Source organism: Stenella coeruleoalba, assembly GCF_951394435.1.
Source record: "Stenella coeruleoalba genome assembly, chromosome: 21".
Lineage (NCBI taxonomy): Eukaryota > Metazoa > Chordata > Mammalia > Artiodactyla > Delphinidae > Stenella > Stenella coeruleoalba.
In genome coordinates, this window is record NC_137167.1 from 24706014 (window position 1) to 24724154 (window position 18141).

At 43.3% G+C, this 18141-nt stretch overlaps 1 protein-coding gene across 5 annotated transcripts in view; it reads left to right on the forward strand.

Annotated features, from left to right (window-relative positions):
- The window catches only part of FBXO25 (F-box protein 25), a 59373-nt gene that overhangs the window by 12098 nt on the left and 29134 nt on the right, over window positions 1–18141 (forward strand). For all 5 annotated transcript variants that reach the window (XM_079909044.1, XM_079909046.1, XM_079909045.1 and 2 more), the window contains exons 3-5: window positions 11674–11777; window positions 12705–12754; window positions 15336–15428. In XM_079909044.1, coding sequence (XP_079765170.1) covers window positions 11674–11777; window positions 12705–12754; window positions 15336–15428 — 247 coding nt within the window. The remainder of the gene's footprint in view (window positions 1–11673; window positions 11778–12704; window positions 12755–15335; window positions 15429–18141) is intronic.

Sequence of the window (18141 nt, forward strand, 5' to 3'; positions counted from 1 at the left end):
GCAGTCACTACCTCTGGAATGCTTCAGTGTTCTTTTCGGCTTTTAGGTTACCTAGTTAACAATGCTTTGTATATATTTGTACATTTTCATTTTAAGTTTCTCAGTTAAAATAATTGATGTGGCTTCTGTGTCCTGATTGAACTCAGCTGTTACACTGACAGCTTTTCTTCCAGGATTTTGGCAACTTAGTAAAGAGACAAGCAACTCAATTAGCAGCTGGGAGAATGAGTTGGACAAACATGCAAATGGCCAGTAAGATAAAAGTTCAAATCTTTAGTTATCAAGGAAACTAAATTAAAACCCCAGTGATGTGCACCTTCTTCTTGGTTTTGTTGTAAACCTAAAACCGCTCTAAAAAATAAAGGCTTTTAAAAAAGCCACAGTGAGGTAGAACTATCCACCCACCAGAATAGCTGAAATTAAAAAGGCTGACAATAAATGGTGATGCAGATGTGGAGCAAACGGAACTCCCCTTTTCAGCTTTTCACCACTGAGCATGATGATAGCTGTGGGCTTATCATATATGGCCTTTATTATGGTAAGGTACGTTCCCTCTATACCCTCTTTATTGAGAGTTTTATTGTAAATGGATGTTGAATTTTGACAAATGCTGTTTTTGCTTCTATTGAGCGATCATATGATTTTTTTTTACTTCATTTTGTTAATGTGGTGTCTTACATTGTTTAATTTGCAGATGTTGAACTGTCCTTGCATCCCTAGAATAAATCTCACTTGGTTATGGTATATGACCCTTTTAATGTATTGTTGAATTCAGTTTGCTAGTCTTTTGTTGAGGATTTTTGCATCTGTGTTCATCATTGATATTGGCCTGTAATTTTCTTGTGGTTTGCTTGTGTGGTTTCAGTATCAGGGTAATGCTGGCCTCACAAAATGACTTTGGGAAGTGTTCCCTCCTCTTTGATTTTTTTGGAAGACTTTGAAAAGGATTGGTATTAATTATTCTTTAAATGTTTGTTAGAATTCACTAGTGAAGCTCTCTGGTCCTGGACTTTTGTTTGTTGGGAGGTTTTTGGTTACTGATTCAATCTCCTTACTCTTAATCAGTCTGTTCAGATTTTCTCTTTCCTCATTATTTAGTCTTGGTAGGTTGTGAGTTTCTGGGAACTTAACCATTTCTTCAGGGTTGTCCAATGTGTTGGCATATAATTGTTCATAGTAGTCGCTTAAGATCCTTTATTTCAGTGGTGTGAGCTGTGATGTCTCCTCTTTCATTTCTGACTCTGAGTCCTCTCTCTTTTCTCCTTGGTGAGTCTTGCTAAATGTTTGTCAATTTTGTTTATCTTTTCAGAGAACCAGCTCTTAGTTTCATTGATCTTTTCCATTGTCTTCCTACTATTTTTTCCATTGTGGTGTTTTTTTTTTTTGTTTTTTTTGTTTTTTTTGCGGTACCTGGGCCTCTCACTGTTGTGGCCTCTCCTGTTGCAGAGCACAGGCTCCAGACGCGCAGGCTCAGCAGCCATGGCTCACGGGCCCAGCCGCTCCGTGGCATGTGGGATCTTCCTGGACTGGGGCATGAACCCGTGTCCCCTGCATCGGCAGGCGGACTCTCAACCACTGTGCCACTAGGGAAGCCCTTTTCCATTGTTTTTAGGCTTTGTTCTTCTTTTCTAGTTCCTTGAAATATAAAGTTAACATTATTTAAGATTTCTCTTGTTTCTTGGTGTAGGCACTTATCACTATGAACTTTCCTCTGAGAATTGCTTTTGCTGTATACCCTAAGTTTTGGTATGTTGTATTTCCATTTTCATTTGTCTCAAGGTATTTTTTTGATTTCTCCTTTGAATTCTTCTTTGGCCCATTGGTTGTTCATTAACATGTGTTTAATCTACACATATTTGTGCATTTTCCAGTCTTTGTCTTGTAATTGCTTTCTTGTTTCATATCATCAGGGTCAGAAATGTGCTTGATATGATTTCAGTCTTTTTTAAATTTATTGAGACTTGTTTTGTGGCCTTATAATATGATCCATCCTGGAGAATGTTTCCTGTGCTCTTGAGAAGAATGTGTATTCTCTTGTTTTTGGATGGAATGTTCTATATATGTCTGTTAAGTCCATGTGGTCTAATATGTCATTTAAGTCACCTCCTATTGTTGTATTGCTGTCTATTTCTCCTTTTAGGTCTGTTAATATTTGCTTTATTTATTTAGGTGCTCCTCTGTTTACAAATGTTATATCCTCTTGTTGGGTTGATCTGCTTATCATTATATAATGACCTCCTTTGTCTCTTATTAGAGTCTTTGTCTTAAAGTCTATTTTGTCTATTTCTGATGTAAGTTTAGCTACCCCAGTTTTCTTTTGGTTTTCATTTGCCTGGACTATCTTTTTCCACTCCTTCACTTTCAGTCTTAGTGTGTCCTTGCATCTGAAGTGAGTGTCTTGTAGGCAGCATATATATTGGTCTTGTTTTTTTAATCCATGCAGCCACTCTGTGTCTTTCAATTGGAGAATTTAGTCCATTTACATTTAATGTAAATATTGATTGGTATGTACTTATTGCCATTTTGTTAATTTCTGGCTGTTTTGTATTTCCTTTGTTCCTTTCTTCTTCTCTTGTTTACTTCCTTTGTGGTTTGATGACTTTCTTTAGTGGTATGCTTAGTTCCCTGTGTCTTTATCTTTTGTGTATCTACTATAGATTTTTGCTTCGTGGTTACCACAAGCCTTACATAAAACAACTTGTATTTGTAATAGTCTGTTTTAAGTTGATAACATCTTATGTTTTGAATGCATTCTAAAGCTACATTTTTACTCTCCCTCCACGTTTTATATTTTTGGTGTCGATTTACATCTTTCTATGTTGTGTATCCATTAACAAATTATTGTAGTCATAGTTATTTTTACTACTAATATTTTTGTTTTTTAACCTGCATACTTCCTTTATGAGTGATTAACCCACTGTCTTTACATTAGATTATTCTTAATTTTACTATATTTTTACCTTTACAAGTGAGATTTGTACTTTCATGTTTCCCTCTTTGTATTTAGCACCCTTTCATTTCGGCTTAAAGGCATCCCTTTAATATTTCTTGTAGGGCTGTTCTAGTCATGATGAACTCCTTTAACTTTTGCTTCTCTGGAAAATTCTTTATTTCTTCTCAATTCTGAAGGACAGTTTACTGAGTAGAGTATTCTTGGTTGGTAGTTTTTTGTTTTTGTTTTTTTTTTCAGCACTTTGACTATATTGTTCCACTCCCTTCTGGCCTACAGAGTTGCTACTGAAAAATCTGCTGATATTCTTATGGAGATTCCCTTGTATGTAAGGAATTGTTTTTCTCTTGCTGCTTTTAAGACTCTGCTCTTGTTTTTAACTTTTGACACTTTAATTATAATGTATCTTGGTGTGGCTTTCTTTGGGTTCATCTTATATGGAACTTTCTGAGCTTCCTGGATCTGAATGTGTGTTTCTTTCTTCAGGTTAGGGAAGTTTTCAGCCATTATTTCTTCAAGTAAGTTTTCTGCCTCTTTCTCTCTTCTCCTCTGGGACCCCTGTAATGTGAATGTTGGTCTGCTTGATGTTGTCCCAGAATGCCTTAAGGTATCTTCATTCTTTTTTCTTTTGGCTGCTCTGATTGGGTGAGTTCCACTCCCTGTCTTTGAGTCACTGATATTTTCTTCTGCTTCATTTAGTCTGCTTTGAAACCCCTCTGTTGTATTTTTCAGTTCAGTTATTGTATTCTTCTGCTTTGTGACATCTATTAGGTACTCATATTTTCTCTTTGTTGAAATTCTTATTTTGTTCATCATTTATCCTTCTCCAGAGCTCAGTGAGCATCTTCATGACCATTATTTTGAACCCTTTGTCAGGTAAATTACTTATTTCCATTTTATTAAGGTTTTTTTCCCTGAGGTTTTATCTCGTTCTTTCATTTGGAACACAGTCCTCTGTTTCTTCATTTTCCTTGACTCTCTGTGTTGGTTTCTGTGCATTAGATAAAACAGCCACCTCCTCCAGTCTTGAAGGAGTGGCCTGGTGTAGGAGATGAACCTTACTGTTCAACCCTGCCCCAGCTCTTGGTTGTCTCTCAAACCTCTGTGATTGTCCAATCAGCCTACTTTATTTTTAATCTCTCTCAGTAGTTGAGGGTGTGCCAAGACCTGTCAGTGTCGCAAAGGGGAGTATATCAGTTGTTACCTAGATTCAAGCTGGATTGGAAGCCAGACCCTGAGGCAGCAGCTCTTGAAGTATGCACATATACCTCTCAGGGGAAGACTGGGAGGTGGGCTTTTCTGTCAGTTTCCTCTGAGTTGAGCCCTGGGGTAGCCAGTTAAGAATGGTTTCCTTCTCTGCTATTGCCCTGTTGAACCCATGAACACAGCGCCACTGGCAACCAGAGCCAGGCTATCAAGGGTTGGGTTCTCTGGGCAGCAGCCATGACAGTCCGCGTACCAGATGTGTGCATTGTTCCTCACTCAGAGATGCTGATGACCCACAGTGGGGCAGGGAGAGAATATGAATGCGGCACTTGCCAGGCTCCTGTCTCTAGAGAGGGTTGCAGTCAGCCCCCAGATGAGTATTTCATTAGCACCCTGCCCCTCCGGCCATAGCTGAAGGTAAACTGACAGGCCTCTTTCACAGGGAGGCTGGTGCATTTGGGGCTGAGGTCTCTGTACTGTGTTCTGGAGGCAGCTGGTGGAGAGCTCTCACTGGATGTCTGGGGGCTTGTCTCTCAGGTGCAGGTCTTAAAAGTTGGGGTGCTGATGTGGGTTCACGTCCTTCACTCCTCAGAGAGAAGCTCCAGGCTGGGAGTTCCCTCCCGACTCTGGGCAGCCCCTCGGGGCTGAGGTTTGTGGTGAGATGTGTCAGGGCCTCTCCTACCCACTTAAATGTGTTGTTTTCTTGTTCAGCTGATGTGTAGGGGTGCTCTGCTGGTTTGGGGGTTTTCCCCAGGGAAAATTGTTCCATATGTAGCTGTCAATTCCGTGTGTCTGCGAGGAGGTGAGTTTGGGGTCCTTCTTTGTCACCATCTTGAACTGGACCAGAGGCAGTTTTCATGAGGCTTTATAATTTGTTTTAATATCAGGTAGGACTAGACTTCTCCCACTGCTGTTCTTGTTCTGAATTGTCTCCTAATTCTTCCTCGCTTTCTTCTTAAATGAACTTTGTATTTAACTAGCTCTAAGGGAAAAATCTGATATTTTTTTATTGGTTAAATTTATATTTTTAAAAAACTTGTTTCATTTCTTCCCATTTATTTACAAAGAGTTTTACAAAATAGCCTTTTACAATTTTTAAAATTTCCTGTCTGTGTTTGTAATTTTCTTCTTGTCATTAATTTTATATAGTGTACTTTCTCTGTTTTGTCTGATAAGATATCTAGTGGTTTATCTTGCTGGTTTGTTTTGTCCAGTGAACCAGCTTTGGGGCTTATTTTTCAGTTCTATTCTTTTACTATTTATTAATACCTGTTTTATCTTTTTTTTTTAAATTTATTTGGCTGCGCTGGGTCTTAGTTGCAGCATACAGGATCTTTTAGTGACGGCACACAGGATCTTTTAGTTACGGCACACAGGATCTTTCAGTTACGGCATGTGGGATCTAGTTCCCTGAGCAGAGATTGAACCCGGGCCCCCTGCACTGGGAGCATGGAGCCTTAGACACTGGACCACAAGGGAAGGCCCCACCTGTTTTTATCTTTAACAATTCTGTCTTTTTGTTCACTTACTCTTTTTCTAGCTTTCAAGTTGTATGTTTATATTATTTACCTTTTTATTGATATATGTATTTAATGCTGTAAAGTTTCCTGTCACACTTGTCTTTCCTGGGTCCTGTACATGCTGATGTGTACTTCCCCATCCTTTTATATGTATGCGTATTCGGTAGGGTGTTTGTTTTGCTTTGTGAGCCAACCCCAAACACTTTTCCTTTAAAAGTGAGCCAACCCCCTTCACGCTTACTGCTCCGTTTGGCCTCAGTTCCCTGAAATTAATGTTTTAGATGTACAGTACACGTTTGCATCTGTATCTGTCTGTCTTTATTTATGTTCACTTCTCTCATACACACAACAGAGAGTCTGGCCCCTTGTGTTTTATTTGCTTTTACTCTTTTGATATTTAGGAAGTTTTTTACCTCTTATTTTCACCTTTATGCTAATACCTGTGTGTAGTATCCTTGGTTTCTTCTTTTTGAACACTGACTGTTGGCTCCGTACAGTGTGTAATATTGCAGTTAGCTGCTGACCTGTCTCCCCTGCCCTCCCCTACCTTGTTAGTCATTGTTCTCTGCTATGTGTCTTATAGCCATCACTTGCTGTGTCTTTTCTGTCATCATGGACCCTTCGTGTACGTGTAGAAACATGTAATTCTACAAGTACGTACATGTTACTTGTTTAACACCAGCCTTCTTGCCTTTGCCTCTCTAGTCCTGGTGGCCTCCTGAGCTCATTCTGTAGTGGATTCTCCACTAATTTCCTGGTTGCCGTACTTCTCTGTTCATGCACATTCATAACATTTGTTGCGACCTTTACCTTTAAGACTGGGTTTATCTAAATGATAAATCCTTGACTCACTTGAGTATGTTAACTATGTCACCTGAACCCATTCCATTCCTGGCCTGTGATTCCTCCTACAGAACTGCTGTCAGGTCTTTGTGTCTTTCTCACGTTATGGACGTGCACTCTTAGAGTAAGCGGGAGCGTGACCGTCATGAGGTGCTCGGTGGGTGTGTCATTCAGGCAAGGCAGCAGGTTGGAGGCAAGCCGTCAGAGCACGCCTGCGGGGCGTCGGTGGAATGCAGAGGGTGGCCGCTATGCCCTTGTGCCTTCCCGGCTCTCTCTCATGGAGTATGCAGCTGCTTGGTTGGACTTCTTACGTGGCCCTTCTCCAAGAGAGCTCCCTCTGGAACCTCTGGAAGACGGTGTTCCCCTCATCAAGTTGCATGGGGGTGTCCACTGCTTCTCCCGCTGGCAGAGCTGTGGGGCTGCCGGGGCCGCTGTCCACCTTGGTCTTCAGTATCCCATCCTGCCATCTGCCTGCTGCTCCCTTCATGCATCATGTCTGCATCAGATTCCTTAAGCATGTCACATGAGATGTTAGGACAGAAGTGCTAATGCTAAAACCAGACGGGTTTTGCATTTTTTTTTAACTTAAAAAAATTGGACCTTTTTTTTAATATCTTTTTTGCGAGAGAGACTAATAATACACTGATGCAAAAGTGACTTTATATCAGGAAAACAAACGTGAACATTTGGCCAGCAGGAGAAAGTAATATAACCCTGACCCTTTGTGGGTAATGTGAGGATAAAAAGCTAAGTTTAATAGGTGACCGACATACAACTGAAAACAGTAACCTGGGACTGTTAGAGCAGAGACTGTGGCCCTGCTGGGAGAGAAGTTTCTTTCACTGAGAGAAACGCCCGTGGAAGTCAGCTTGGCAGTCAGTTACTGGTGACTGTGTCTGAGGGGTTCCTCTGTTTTGTTTTTTGGTAAAATGATCACATTTTGTTTGTAATGTTTACTTTGGCATGTTAAATATTTCATTTCGCTGAGTTTTTCTTCCCAGAGTCTCCTCTATTTGTATGGTAGAATTGATAGCCCATATGTGCTTTCAAGAGCGATACCAACTGAAGTAATTTAAGAAGATAGAGAATTGTATTAGTTTTCTAGGGTTGCCATACTGAAAACCCAGTGGTATAAGACAACAGAAATTTTGTCCTTGCAGTGTGGAGGCCAGAAGTCCGAAATGCAGGTGTCAGCAGGGGTGGTCCCTTCTGGAGGCTCTTTGGGAGAATTTCTAGCTTCTGGGGTTGCCAGCAATGCTCGCTGTCCTTCAGCTCCAGTCTCTGCCTCTGCTGTCACTCGGCTGTTGTCCCTTGGCTGCTGTCACCCGCCATCCCCCCGTGTCTCTCCTGTGTGGCCTCTCCCCATATAAGGTTTAGGGCCCATCTGGTTAATCCAGGATGATTTTGTCTTGAGATCCTTCGTGTAATTATATCTGCAAAGACTTTCATATTCACAAGTTCCAGGGGTTAGGACTTAGACATATTTGAGGGGCCACTATTTAACCCAAGGCAGTAATAAATATTTCTGGTTTAGTACAGTTTTTAAGATTCTGATTTCAAGCAACTGGGTGGGGGTGGCTGCTGCAGTTTCCCCTCCTATGCAAAATCCTAGAAATGATTAAAAAAAGGTATATATTATCTTAAATACTGTAAATATACATTGTACTTGAGAGAAAATGGGGGGCGCAACTCTCAGTGTCTTGGTGCACCCGAAAGGGTAAGGAGTCTGTGAGACACGCTTGCATGGTCTGTAGCCGGAGGGCTTCCCGGTGGGAGAGTGTGGGGTGGGGATAGTGTGGGATGGTATTGCCAAGGAGGTGGCTGCAGCAGGGGGCTCCTCCCAGGGACAGCGGCGGGGTATTTACTTGAGAAATGCAGTAGGAGCGACCGACAGAACACGTGCTGGGCATCCCTGCCTCCCACAGGCCGTGGAGTTATCTGACGCCAGCACCGAGCAGTGATGTGGTCAGGGCAGCACCATAGGTGGCCGGGGTGCCCGCAGTTCCAGACCTGGGATACACACGGGCCAACAGCACAGCCCACCTATTCCCCATCTCTCCCTGAGGGCCAGGCAGGGGCACCCAGGCAGCAGTGCCTGCCCATCCCCCAGCTGGGGGTTAGTCCAGCAGGAGTCCCTGCCCTCTGGGCACCTTTAAGAGACATTGGATGCTGATGGGAACGCCCCGGAGAACTCATCCATGAAGAAACACTAATTACACAGATCACAGCAGGACTAAGTATCATCCTGAGACATTTACACCTGAAATGATAGCCGGTCTGGGATTTATGTCAAAATAATTGAAGTGAGTCCCCGGCCAAAAAATGGGTGGAGAGAGAGATGAGTTTAGATGGGTCATGAGTTGATGATCGTTGAATGATGAATTGCCACCCAGAATGGAGGGGAGGGTAGTAATGAGGTTAATTCCTTGTCTCTTACAGGCAGCTCAAAACAGAGCTATGTGCCTGGGTTTTTTGTTTTGGTTTGGTTTGAATTATAAAATTAGCAACCAGAACAAGTGAAGATAGAAATAATGAAAATTTACCCAGTTCTCAGGCGTGAGATTGGCAAGGGAGACTTTTCATTTTATACTTGGTTTTGTTTTTTTTTATTAGCACAAATTACCTTTATAAATATTAGAATGTAAATCATTCACAAATGTTGGTAATTTTTCTTACTAATTACAAAACTTCTGTGACTTGTCTTACAACATTACAGTTACGAACTGCCGATTAACCATTTTCAAACCCGGAGGTTTACCCTCCCTTGTCTTATTTCCTAGAATTGGGTGGAAATGATTGGAAGGTGATAGCCCATCACAGAGTATTGTGCTGACCCGAGAAAGGTCTGGGGATGAAGCTTAAGACCATGTTATGTGACTCTTGAGAAAAATGTCACCAGTTGTCTAATGGGTCATCCCTAGGGTGAGGATCCTCAGGTGGGAAAAGGTGAGGTCACCCTTGGACAGTGTTAAAAGCCGCAGGCTGACTTCAAGGCGTGAGTTAGGAGAAGAGAGTAACTTCTTTTCTTGGCCCTTGGTTATTTCTGTCAGGAGATTTTTTTTTTAATTGAAGTATAGTTGATTTACAATATTGTGTTAGCTTCAGGTGTACAGCAGACTGATTCAGTTACACATATATCCGTACGTATCCTTTTTCTAACTATTTTCCACTATATGTTATTACAAGATAGTGAATACAGTTCCCTATGCTATACAGTAGGTCCTTGCTGTTTACCTGTATGTCAGGAGATGTTTTTGATGGTTCTTCTCCATACGTATCCTTGTCTTGGTTGGAAATGGACGTGGGGTGTGGGGAAGCCATGCACCTTTGGTGAGTTTATCAGAAAAACATTCCTGAGAGAGAGGGTGACGGGGTGCTGGTGGAGTGCCAAGCGGTGGGCGTGGAGGGCTGAGAGTGTCGCCTTCGTAAGTCAACACGGTTGAAATGTATAGATGTCTGTGCTTCCTTCCTGTACGTCTGTCCCTGGGCCTGTTGCCTCCCTTCAGACGGCCCAGCCCTCCCAGGGCAGAGCCAGGGCAGAGCACACGTGGGCGCTTGCCCAGTGCCCCTCGCTTGCCTGGGCCTAGCCGGACACAGCTCCCTCTCCCAGGAGATACCAGGCAGCTCCCTCCTCTCCTGGTGCCTGGTTTCCTTTCTGTGATGCTGTTTCTGGAGAGCAGTGTACTTCTGCTTTCCCTTGATGCCTTTGTGATTGTAGTTGGAAAAGCTGTTTACATTTGAAATCTTCTACCTTCAGTGTTTGAATCAATGACAACAAACCAATGTGAGATACAGCCAGGATCAACCCATTTCTATGAATTGGTATTATTTAACGCCTGCCACTGAATGTGAAGTTGTTTGTTTTTTCTAAATGCACTTTTGCTTGTCTTAATGATTTACGACTATTGCCAGTGTTCTTTAAGTCTATTCTGATGGTGATAAATGGATTCATTTGGGAAAATCAGCTGTTTTGATTAAAAGTGAATACAGGTTAGTGGAAGGAGCTTGTGTACAATTTTCTTGTCAAAGAGTGGCGACGAGGCAGCCAGCAGGGTTACTCCCTCGGCTTTGAGTATCAGTCCCTGGCCCTCCGCTAGCCAGCTCGTCTCCACAGAGCCCCTGCTTGCTGTCAGACTGAAAACAATCCAGCTGTGAGTGTGCTGAAAATAAAAATTGTGTGCATCTTCAGTTTTGAGGGGGTGGACTGCTTTTTGCATAGTCTTATTTATTTTTTACTACAAGGAAGAAATTTTTTAAAAAAAATGTGTTCAAGTTGTTGAGTTATCACCTTATGATTTTATTTTATCCAAAAGAAAAAAATGGGAAAGCTTTGAATTAGATGTTTTTAAGTGGAAAAAAGAAATGTTTTACTTCATCTGGCTTCAGTTAAGCACCTTAACAGGTAGCATTAGTTGGTTGATGCTTTAGTAAGGAAATACAGTAGTAGTTCCAGTTAAGTCTTTGGAAGTATGGGGACAAAGAGAGGTGTTGAGTTTACTCAGCACTGGGTCAGGGATATAGCAAATCATTAGTATTAGGTATCATATTGTCACATTAACTTTTTGCAGAGTATAAACTATAAAACTATAAGTTTTAAAGTCTGAAACTACCTTGGTTGAGCATTTCAAAATCCTTATGCGATTCTAAAACTTGTGCATCACTTCCTGATACAGGATTCTGATAAGAACCAGGATAAATCTCAGGTTTCTCAAAACAAGCAAAAAACGTAGACATGGGGCTTCCCTGGTGGCGCAGTGGTTGAGAGTCCGCCTGCCGATGCAGGGGACATGGGTTCGTGCCCCGGTCTGGGAAGATCCCACATGCCGCAGAGCGGCTGGGCCCGTGAGCCATGGCCGCTGAGCCAGCGCGTCCGGATCCTGTGCTCCGCAACGGGAGAGGCCACAACAGTGAGAAGCCCGCGTATCGCAAAATACAAACAAACAAACAAACAAAAAAACGTAGACATTAGCCTTGTAATTTCAAACCTGTGATTTGTTGCTTTGAAAATTAAGGATTGCTTTCAGAATTTAACATGATTTTTATTCTGGGCTCCTGAATTGCAAACGAAATATTTCTTTTTTCTTTTTAACAAAAGAAAATCCAGATGAAGAAACCCCTGTAAAAATATTTTAATAAAATGTATCTTTATTTCAGTATCTTAAATAGTGAAGATGAAGAAATATTCAATAATGAAGAGCATGAATATGCATCCAAAAAAAGGAAAAAGGACCATTTTAGAAATGACAAAAATACTCAGTGTAAGAACATTTTCATTAATAATTTCATATTTACTTGTTGAATATGTTGATAAATTGAATTGCATTGACAGTGCTGTCTTATGATGTAAATGCTGATACAGTTATATACGTAGCAGCACTGTATCCACAGTTGCCCACTGACTTAGTGGTCAGATATTTGCAGCTCAGCCATTTAGTTGAGTAAGTCATTAGTAAGATTTGCTACAATGAAACCAAAGACAGGAAAACCTACAAAACAGCCTCTGTGTCTGAATGTTGAATAGCAGTCCTGAATTCAGTTCCATTCACTCCCAAGCAGTGAGGCTGAACCTTAGGGACCTTGACATTGGGCTTTGGTGCAGGAGACGCTGCTGGTTCGGAGCAGAAGGTAGACATGGTCAAAACTGGAGCCATGCAGGCGGGACGGGGATGGGGAGGCTCTGAAAGGGCCCCTGTGCAGATGCCCAGACTTGAGTCCCTGAGACCCTGTTAGTGAATTCAGTCGTGCGCCCTCTGGAGGCCGCCGTGGACAATGTACTCGTGATCCTCAAAGCTCTGGGATGTGAGTTACTTGGAAAGTGTATTTAAATGGAACACCATACGGGGCCATGAAAGAGGAAGAGAACTTTTATTAGGGTGTATACCAAATGTACTTTTATAACCATTTGTGTTTGGATATGACTGCAGTCACTTGGTGACACTATTTTCTTCCAAGTTACCTAGACGTGGTACTGTCATAAATCATCTTTCACGTAAAGATGTTTCAGTACCTCTTAAACTGATATTAGGAAACGAAGCAATTCTCGTTGCATTTAGCCAAGTCAAAGCATCTCTTATCTATATGATGTCAGGTAATTTTGTTAGCATGTGCCACTGTTGAAGTTCCTTAAAATCTTCATTTTGTAATGATTCACCAGCTTTTAAAAACAAAGTTAATCTTTATTCTAGGTTTTTATCGTGAAAAATGGATCTATGTCCATAAAGAAAGCACAAGAGAAGTAAGTATTCTATTATAAATAAGAGTATGTTTTGTATTGTTACTGTTGAATATGTGATGTTACATTAAATTGTTTCTTTTGCAATATCACACCTGTGTCCACATTCTAAGAGGTGAAAGCATAAGAGGGTCTTGAGACAGTGTTTCGTGTGTGTGGTGTATGTCAGTGCCCCGTACGAATCTGAATCAGTGGAGGGCTGTTTCAGAAGAAGTATGGACCCCCAGGTACTTTGATATTTCCTCCCCTGCCCTCCCCCAAAGCTGTTCATAGTGAGCCTCTGGTACTAGTAGGGCTGTGTCTTGGCTCTCCTGTGTTTTGGGTTGGTGAGAACAGTTTGTAAACCCCTCATTTATTTTGTAGAGTGGTAGCTAAGGTGATGGTGGTTAAGCTGGAATCTGCGAAGAGCAGTTGAGCCCTGCCCGCCTTTCTTTTGCAAAAGGTCTGTTCGCCTCAGCTCTGCATGTTTCCTTTTTCTCTTGGTATCTGGAGAAGCTTGCTTCCATCTGTTGTCTAAGAAACTCTGCATTGGCCTTATTTTGCAACAATGGGGGAAAATATTCAGGGAGCGGTTGTTTAGCATGTATTATGTTAGCGTAAGTTAAGGGTTCCAGAAGTGTTAATAGTGGGTGTTCTGAAACCAGCCCAGCTTCCTAGAAGCTTAAGGATTAGATTCTGAGATATAAAATTTATCTGACCTATTTGGCGATGGTTAACATTGTTAATGGGTATGAAACCACTCTAACCCATAACATACACTCCAGTACACCATTGGAAGGTGTTTGGCAAATCTGACCTAGTTTGAGCTTATGAAAGACTGTTAGACATTTGGACTTCCCTGGTGGTGCAGTGGTTAAGAATCCACCTGCCAATGCAGGGGACACAGGTTCTAGCCCTGGTCCGGGAAAATCCCACATGCCACGGAGCAACTAAGCCTGTGCACTACAACTACTGAGCCTGTACTCTAGACCGTGAGCCACAACTGCTGAGCCTGTGTGCCACAACTACTGAAGCCTGTGCTCCTAGAGCCTGTGCTCTGCATTAAGAGAAGCCACTGCAATGAGAAGCCCTTGCACTGCAACAAAGAGTAGCCCCTGCTCGCTGCAACTAGAGAGAGCCCGCACGCAGCAATGAAGACCCAATGCAGCCAAAAATAAATAAATAAATAAATTTATTTTTAAAAAAAAGAAAGAAAGACTGTTAGACATTTCATTTGCTGGGTGTCACCACACTGATTACAGAACAGAGGTCCAGCTTCGGCTGCACACGCGGCAGAGGGGGTACTTGCGGTGAGTCTGCGGAGTGTTGCATGGGTCCTGGGAACCGGCACAGGCAGGCACAGGAAAGGGCCAGGACTCGGAGCTGGTCCCATCTCTCTCCGCATCACATCACGCCTTTGGTCTTCTCACCTGGGGCCCGCCAGGTGTTTGCTGCTTGGGTGCTTCAAACGTGTGATTTTATTTCCCCCCAAAGAAGAGGCTGTTGTGAGATGGGTGACTGCCTGGAAGGAACACCAGTGTTTGGAATTCTGTTCACTGAGAAAGAGAATAGTTACTGGCTGTGATTGATTTCAGGTTGTGATTGATATCCAGTTAATCTTGGCTTCCTCCACAGCTCCCAGGAAAATATTTTGTACTTAGTGGATATTCAGTAAAAATACATAATGAATGTTTTAAATAAGTGTATCTTGTTGGCTTGTGCACACATTGAGAGTGTTGTTGGGATTTGGGTGTAAAACCAAATCAGCCCTCACGGTGCGTCTTCTGTCAGAGACTAAGGATTTCCCCTCCAGCTCCCCCTCTGGCCCCTCTCCTGTCCTCTGTTTGAAATGTGAGGCGTGTTTGTCACCTCATGTTTTCTGTGATTATTCCCCACTTTATCTATACCCACAACTCTGCATTGAAGATCTCTTTATGTTCTAAGTATTCCAATACAGAAGATTGAGTTTAAAATGTCTTCTGAAACCTGGGGTAGAGATCTGTACAAACCAGTATGGAATATAGGGCATATCACTGCCCACGGTCACGTCCCATCACCTCTAGCCCTTTGCACCCACACGCTGGTATTCAGAACCCCACCCCACTCAGGTGCCTCTCGGCCTTGATCCTGAGCGGCTGGGCGTACGTCCAGGCCTGCAGGCACACAGGACTCCCCGCAGAGGAATCGAATTCCAACGTGTAGTTTATAGCAGATGCTTCTTCATAGTGGCCAAGCATGATTTATGTATTTGTAGTTGCACAGCCTAGAATACATCCAGTTATTTTATGATTTTAGGCTTAATTTTGTCCTCCCCCAAATGCATGCCAACAAAGGAAATTGACAAATATTTAATCAATATTTATCCTTGTCATTAAGTGGTGTAGAAATGTCAGTGCGTAGTGTCTTGATTATACATAAAGGACTTAAATTTAGCACTGTTTTAATTTTACTCTGTTTTCAGCTAAATATGGAATAGATCATAATAAAAACGAATATCCTTTGCCAAAATTAAAAAAGAAATTGCGCAGACTAATTCACGTTAACTGTTAGCTCATTTTGACTCATGACTCATTTGACAGATTTTCACTTGTGTCTGTTTTTCCAGAGACACGGCTACTGCACTTTGGGAGAAGCTTTTAACCGCTTAGACTTCTTCAGTGCGGTCCAGGATGCCCGGAGGTTCACTTACGTGGCCAGAGTGAGTATTTTATTTCAGAGTCACTTGATGACACTTTGGAGCGACTGCATTTTGAGGATTATCATGTGAAATATTTAAGATGCTTTTGACAGCTGCGTACAGTTGTGCTTGTTCGCTGGTAGAGAACCCCCGGGGGCGGGCAGTCGGGCGAGGCTCCGGGCTGGCCCTAGGGCTTCTGCAGGCTCCCGCAGGGGCAGGGGCACACTCCCCGCCCGTCGCGCTGTCGGAGATGCAAAGAGGAGGCAGAAGGTATCCTGGGAATCCTTACCTGGTGGTTTCACATGCATTTTCTACTTTGTGTTTTTCACGGAGTATGATCCCTGCTTAATAGAGGGACAGTGGGCTAACAGAAAGAAGGAAATTTATACCGAATGGAACTCCACAGAAGCCTTATTGTGTTAATAACATGTTTTTAGAGGAAATTTTTGTCTTGGCCTACATTCAGAAAAGAAAGGATCTTGCCATATATTCCATTTACTGTCTGCTTTTATTTGCCTAACAAACTTATTCACCTTCTTACTATTATAGGCAAAGAGTAAGTGATGGGTCATGAAGCTGTTGATTTTGGATTTTTAATGGTGCTGTGAGACTCTGGAAAGATATTCCTTGTAATGCCTGCTAGGCATTTGGAAGTGCTACCGGAAGGACAGAAAACTGGGTGGTTAAATGATTTTAAGCCCGAGTGTTTGGTTTGGTTCCCGTCAGAGTTTGCCGGGCATCCATGTGACCAGCACCTGGGGTTCCTAGCCACGTGCTCCCTGCAGCGTCACCAGGTGGGGGCTGTGTGGAGGCCGTAGTCCCTCCGAGGGTTTGAGTTCTCCCAGGTGCCTGCGCACCAGACAGGGGCCTCCACCAGCTACCTCTCCCCTCCAGGCGACCGAACTGGAATTTGACTCCACTTTGTAGAAATGCCAAGATTTGAGTATCCAGGAAAACGTGTGTCAGCAGAGAGGTCTGTTACACAGTAAGCGTTTACCCACGTGCTTTTTGATAGTTCAGATCATGCTTAGTTGTCTAATACCAGCCACTCTGGACCGCGACCCACACAAGGGATTTTACTCGTGGGGGCGTGAGAGAGACTCTGGGGCAGGACGGAGACGCGAGAGGGAGGACGGAGACGCGAGAGGGAGGACGGAGACGCGGGAGGGAAGAGGGAGACGTGGGAGGGAGGACCGAGCCTCCTGGTTTCAGTGCCGGGCTTTCTGCTCATCTTGCTGGTCCAGGCCCTTGGTTTGCTGACCAGAGAAGGTCTGAGCATTCTGTGCTCTGTGTCCTACTGAACCTGGTCAGCTGAACAGCCTTGGGATCTTTGTTTTGTCCACATGCTGATCTCTTTTTCACTGAGGAGCCTTTCTTCAGACGTTGTCCTCATCCTAGACAGTAGTACCTGGCAGATCGTAGACTTTCTCTGCTGGTTCTTTTGTAGTATGTGTAAAAAAATACGTAACTAAAAAGTAAAATGTGTGGTGTGTCCACATGCTAACGCGTGAGGTGGCGTTTCCCTGCATCGCCTCTAGAAGCGGCCGCCGGGGCTGGTGGCTTTGGCAGCCGCTGAGGCTGCTATGCGAGGCCCGCCAGCACCACTGGGCCCTCCCACACGGCTGGCCTCTCTCTGTGGCACTTCCGTGATGGCCGAGCGCTCCCGCCAGGTGGGGCCTCCCCATCAGGGGTCCTTGCCTCCTCAGCCTCCTCCTGCCCCTGCTTCCTGCTCCTTCAAACCCTTCCCGAGGCCGGTTACCTTCCCAAACTGATCTGCTTATGTCTGCCTTCTCCGAAAGACAAAGACAAATGAAGCCAGCTGTCAGTGACTCTGTGATCGGATCCATGTGCCGTGGCCATGGTGTGCTGTCCCCTGCCCTAGTGACTCTGTGTGATCGGGTCCACGTGCCGTGGCCATGGCGCGCTGTCCCCTGCCCTAGTGACTCTCTGTGATCGGGTCCACATGCTGTACTGTCTCTTCTCCCTTCCCTTTCCTCCTGTTGCCTCCCCAGCAGGCCTGATGCCCCCACTTGCTTTCTTTTGATCGTGCTCTGTGCCTCACCTCTGGGTGACATGTCCCCCTGCACTTGCTGCCACCTTGTCTGTGGGAGTGGGTGGGATCCCCTCTTGCTCAGCACCCTGCCACTGGGGTGGAAACACTGCTTTGCGGGTCTGTTAGTGCATCATTGTGCAGTCAGTACCCCTGAATCGCACTGAATTGTAGTTGGCCTCAGTGGCTGGAGTGGTGTCCTTGGCACCTCTCTGCTGCTTTCATGTTTACACCACACTTACCAGGACAGTGAGGATCTCTTGCAGTTCTTCTCAACAAGACAATTTCCCATAACTTGTGCTGTGTTGTCCAGATGGCCACTCCTTAATATTAGAAGAGCTGTAGATGTACACGCAGTGGTTTTGAAATGACTGATGGAAGAGTTTCCTTACATTTCGGATGGCATGCAGTAATATTTCCTCTAAGAATTTATATGAAAAAAATTAGTATTAATATTTTATATGAAGTCCCTTTGTTTATCTAAAATTAGCATTTTAAACTGAGGCTAATCTATAATTACTACATAGTTTCGGAATAAAATTTAGTATTAGAGTTTAGTGTTCAGTATAAATTGTTTTAGTTGTCAAAATAAAAATAAGTAGTTTGGAATGAAAGTTTAGTCTTTATTCTCCTATACTTTGGCAGGCATGGAAATTTGACGTCTTCTAATTACACAAATCCAAA